This window comes from Corylus avellana, chromosome 7 (genome assembly GCF_965113065.1).
Source record: "Corylus avellana chromosome 7, dhCorAvel1.hap1.2, whole genome shotgun sequence".
Classification (NCBI taxonomy): Eukaryota; Viridiplantae; Streptophyta; class Magnoliopsida; order Fagales; family Betulaceae; genus Corylus; species Corylus avellana.
Genome location: NC_142496.1, coordinates 11,419,958 through 11,424,999, shown reverse-complemented (window position 1 = coordinate 11,424,999; position 5,042 = coordinate 11,419,958). Strand labels below are relative to the sequence as shown.

The 5,042-nt window shown below is 40.5% G+C and overlaps 1 protein-coding gene across 1 annotated transcript; it reads left to right on the top strand.

The window, feature by feature from the left end:
• Positions 1–1,765: 1,765 nt before the first annotated feature.
• LOC132184359 (2-aminoethanethiol dioxygenase, putative (DUF1637)) lies at positions 1,766–4,742 on the top strand. The gene is made up of 5 exons (XM_059597971.2): positions 1,766–2,033; positions 2,669–2,820; positions 3,093–3,255; positions 4,011–4,211; positions 4,374–4,742. The coding sequence occupies exons 1-5, from the start codon at positions 1,820–1,822 to the stop codon at positions 4,499–4,501; spliced, it is 858 nt and encodes a 285-aa protein (XP_059453954.2). The 5' UTR covers positions 1,766–1,819; the 3' UTR covers positions 4,502–4,742.
• Positions 4,743–5,042: the final 300 nt, after the last annotated feature.

The following is a 5,042-nucleotide window of genomic DNA, read 5'->3' as shown; positions in this document are numbered from 1 at the left end:
GCACTGTTTCATCATTGACCTTTTCAACTATCAACCTCTCCCGATTGAATCTCAGCATGTACTCTTTCAACGACTCATCCTTCCCTTGCTAGAGGGATAGGAGGTAGGCAGGGTTTTTCTTGCACTTTCGTACCACCAAGAACTGAGTTAAGAATAGGCATCCGAGAGTCTTGAAATTATCCACAGACTTAGGATTCAGTGCTCCAAACCAATCTTTAGCTAGTCCTTTCAAGGTCAATGGGAAGGCTCGACATGTTCAGGAGTGCCATGGAGAATAAAGTGGGCTCGGAAGCTTTCCATATGCTCGGTGGGGTCTCCGCTGCCATCATACTTATCCACTCGTGGGGTCTTGAACTTGTTAGGGAGGGGATACCTCATCACCCGATCTGTATAGGGCAAATTGGTACTTTGAATTAGATCTTCGGACGGTGTTTCATCTTCTCCATCTGCAATCTGTTTAGCCCTTTTTTCCATCTTCTTCTTGAGATCCTCCACATCTGTGTCGTGTCGTCTCTCGTGATGAGAATGAATAGATGGACTACGTCGAGATCTCTCACTTTCATGAGGCGATCTATCATTCTCACGACGAAAATCATGCTCACGACGAGAATGGTGGGATCCATGTTCTCGGCGAGAAGGATGAGATCCCTCCTTGTGACGAGAAGGATGAGATTCCCCATGATTCTCCTCATGGTTCTGTACAGTAGTATGTTGGCTGCCATGGACAGAACTGACATGGTCCTCATGGCTCACTGCTTGATTCTCTCAACGGATTCGCTCACACCTCTCTGTGTGCTCTCGTGCACCTCTCTTCACGTTCTTGGTCCCTTCAGCTATTAAGGCTCTCAGACACCGTGAGTCGAGTAGCAAGATCTTCATTTTGCTTCTTCAATGCCTCTACAAACTCATTCATGTGCTTCCTGAACTCCTCAAACTAAGCATTTGGATTGTTAGACGTTCCAGCTACGCCTTTTGGAGGAGGGAGAGGGTGTGAACGTGGTTGCACCATCTCCGAGACGTTCCCATAGACGGCGCCAAACTGTTAATGATAGTTTTCCGAGTGATGATGTGCACGTTCTAATATGTTAACTGAGGAAAGAAAGGCTCTGCACTATCTCCGAGTAATTGGATGTCCAAGGATCAATCGGGTTCTTCGTTGTGTCTAAGTCTGCTACTATGTCCGAGTCCATTGCTGAGAAAAGAAAGTAACTGGATAAGAGCTGCCGGAGTTGTGTCGGCGGGGGATAGTTCTGATGCCTAAGTTAATGAAAGGTTTAAAGAGAAACAATAAACACAATCAAAACTCAACGTACCTAATAATGAACTGTAGCTTCCCTTTATAGGCTTTTGGGGATGATTATCACCCGTTGGATTCCAACCTCACATCTTTATTCGCTGCTCAGCGTTGATCAAAGATATGGGTTGTTTCATGATCTTAAGGAATTCAAAATTCAAATCATGTGATCTGGTTAGGTGGCGAAGATAAGTATACCGAGTTATTTTCAGTGTAAATCTTTTAATTCGGCGCTATCTGGTGAAGATAATGTTGTGGCGAATCATATGAGCTTGCTTAACAAGTTAGAAATGTCCCAGACTTGTTGGCCTGCGTGTCGGGCTGGGCCGTTTCTCGTTTGGGCTTTGTGTAAATGGAGCTCGTGCATCAAATGGGTTTGGACAGCCTGTTGGGCTCCATCTAGCTGACCCATTACCCAACACGTATGAAGGCTGTCTGAGCAACGTAATGTAGCGGCAGGAACAGAAAGAAGTCACTGCGGCAGTCACTCTCTCTCGCTCTCTCAAAATCTCAAGCGAGACCAAAATGTTTACGAAATTCCAAAAAGCATCCGATAAGGCGTGGATATTTTTGCAACACAAAGCCAATTCCTCTGTGTTTCTAAGGTACCTAAGCATGTCCAAGAAGAGCTCCAAAGTTCAGGCTCTCTACGACCTCTGCAACAAGACTTTCACGCCCTCAGCCTCAGGGACACCTCCTCCCTCTTCTAAAGCTGTCCAGAGCCTCTCTTCTCTCTTGGGTATTCCTCACTTTTTTCATTTTTTCTTCAACTTCATCAATACGCTTTGATATTACATCTAGTTTTCCAACTTTTTCCGTCCAAATTTGCAAACTTGGCTCAACTATGGATATGGGTATTGCAAATTATGTGAATTTGTTTAATAGTTTGCAGTGTTTCGATTGTGAGATTAGAGAATTGAGGCTCTGCTTGATTTTGGAAATCGGTTTTATGCATTTGGATTCTTTTAATAGTGAATACTTTTGGTATCAGAATGTCATACTTTCTGTGAATACATTTGGTATCCTAATGTAGGCAGTAGGGGGGGTCATCTTGGAATTAATCTTTGGAATTCTCAATTACGCGAGGAGGACATCAGTAGGGGCCTTAGAATCGAATTTGCTTCTTGTATTAAGGGATTCTTTTGATTGATTGATGAATGGCGTCAATTCTACTACAGTTGCAATTTCTAAAATGTGAATCATTGGAGATTGATTAGGAATTTCCACACAAAATTTCATCCTGCTTAAACATTGTCTTCCTGATAGGTAATGGATATACATTTTTCTCATGAAAGCTATATTTCATGTTTATTTTATACACATTATGTTGTAAAATGTTAGCTTTATGCTTCTGATTCATCATTGATATCACAGACACAGTTGGCCCAGCTGATGTTGGCCTCAAAGAGGAACATTCAGATGATGATCGAGGACATGGCTTTTTTGGACTTACCGAACTAAACAGGGTAGCACGATGGGCACAACCAATAACTTATCTGGACATATATGAATGTGATAGTTTTACGGTAATTTCTAGCATCTTCATAATCTTCTGAATGAAAATTTGTTTAAGTCTGCCGATAGGAGTTCCTAATATGTACAAAAAAAAAAGACCTATTTGACGAATTTTGTTTACAGATTGGGATTGGTTCTTTAGATCATTTAACAGCAGGATCTAAGACTGCCTCTTTGTGCACGTGTCTGTGGCTATCTGTGTGGCTGGTGTTGTGCTTGTGACAAGCTGTTTCATTATAACTTATACTGAGTATGACATTTTTGTTTATATTTGTATTTGTAGATGTGTATATTCTGCTTTCCTACTTCGGCAGTTATTCCACTCCATGACCATCCCAGGATGACTGTTTTTAGCAAAGTTCTCTATGGCTCTTTGCATGTGAAAGCTTATGATTGGGTTGAGCCTGCCCAAATCCAGAAAAGCAAGGGACCAAGTTCCTTTCCAGGTATGTTTTCTGTGTAATTTTTAGCTTGTGGCGGAAGTTTATAGGACATACAGTTAGCAAAAGGCATTCTGGCTTGATTACTGTGTATGTCCCATCTGATAGTTTCTCTTATGAAGCCCCTATCTACTTCAAGAAATCTTCTGAGAACGGAACTTGTAACATGCTTTTTATGCATGGGGATTTAATCTCACAATTTCCCATAATAATTTACCAATTTGATGGTCATGTTGAACTTTGCCCTATTGGTTTGTCCCAAGAAGCCCTTAAAAAATAAATCAATGGGCTAAATTTTACACCATTGATTTGAGCTCATCTCTTTGATTCCAGATGACTGTTATGATCAAATAACTTCAGCTTGCATGATTGTATTGTGCACATCATATGTGAAATGTGGGCTTTACTCTTCTACAATCTCCCCCAATTTTTGTAGTCACCAGTTATTGCCAATAGCTGGTCTGCATATGTAACTTGGCAATGCCACTGTTTACTGAAAGAGAGAGAAAGAGCAGTTTTATTCTTTTGCATTGCTGTACAATCGTCTGAAAAGCAACAGGATGGCTGTTTTCTTGATTCTGAAGCAGCCAAATTTCACGAGTAGTTTGACATTATCTTATTATTGTGAATCAGAGAGGTTGTAACACTCATGAGCTTTTGTGAAGGATCATATAGTTCTATATCTTTCTCTTTATTTCCAATTTTCCAGATGTTGAGGGTCAATAGGTGGAACTTTTGATGTAAATTTCTCTCATTTGCAGTAAGATTGGCAAAGTTGGCTGTTGATAAGGTTTTAACAGCACCGTGTGGGACAACAGTTTTGTATGAAAAGAGTGGGGGTAATTTGCATTGTTTTACCGCAGTCACCCCTTGTGCTGTGCTTGACATCCTCTCACCTCCCTACAGAGAAGAAGCAGGCAGAAAATGTACTTACTATCATGACTACCCTTACTCAACCTTCTGTAAGTAACTTGATGTGACCTTTTATTGTCATTGTTTTCTTTTTCTCTCTTTCTGCTTTGCCCTTATGGACATATATATAGCTCTGTAATTCCTTCTTCGTCTTCTTGTTTTTGTTATCACATCTAGACAACTAACTTGAGTGGGTTGTTGAACATCCGCAGCCGCAAGAAACGGGACGGAGATAATTAACGGAAAAGAAGAGGATTATGCATGGCTTGCAGAGATAGAAACACCAGATGATCTCTATATGCGCCAGGGAAAATATGCTGGCCCAGCTATTCAGGTCTAGCTCTCATCACCTGTGTTTGGTAGATAGCCCACATTTCTCGTTTCCATTGGCCAGAAAATGTTGTTGCATGTTTACCACTGTAGTCTGACCAAAGAGGCACTAAGATGCTGATGCAGTGTGCTTTTTGTCGATGATTGGAGGGGATTGTATTCATAGAATGTATTAATTTTGGCCACTTTTTCTAAGAAATGCATTCAAAGGGTTTCTGTTGCACCAACCTTGATGTTAAGGGTTTCTACAATATTATGCTCTTTCTTTTCTTTTCGTTTCTACAATATATATATATATATATATATATATATATATATATATATATATATATAAATTATTTTATTCCACACTTCTACGTGTTAACAAATTTGGTCTGGCCCCATTTCCTTAACTCGATTTCTAAACCCTATCTATTTTCAGTGCAGTTGTTGTGGCATTTTTCATGAATTTTAAGAGAGGAGTGGATGGGGCCCATTAAACATAATACCATGTCCACTTCTTCAAAAGGACTAGTCCAACTTCTAAAGTAGGTTAGGCGCTGGGGATAAAT

What these genes read in the sequence shown, in the direction of transcription:
- LOC132184359 (XM_059597971.2), top strand. Translation starts at nt 1,820, where the DNA reads ATGTTTACGAAATTCCAAAAAGCATCCGATAAGGCGTGGATATTTTTG. An exon ending in GAGCCTCTCTTCTCTCTTGG is followed by an intron (nt 2,034 to 2,668) that starts GTATTCCTCACT and finishes TTGATATCACAG; the next exon opens with ACACAGTTGGCCCAGCTGAT. An exon ending in CTACCCTTACTCAACCTTCT is followed by an intron (nt 4,212 to 4,373) that starts GTAAGTAACTTG and finishes GAACATCCGCAG; the next exon opens with CCGCAAGAAACGGGACGGAG.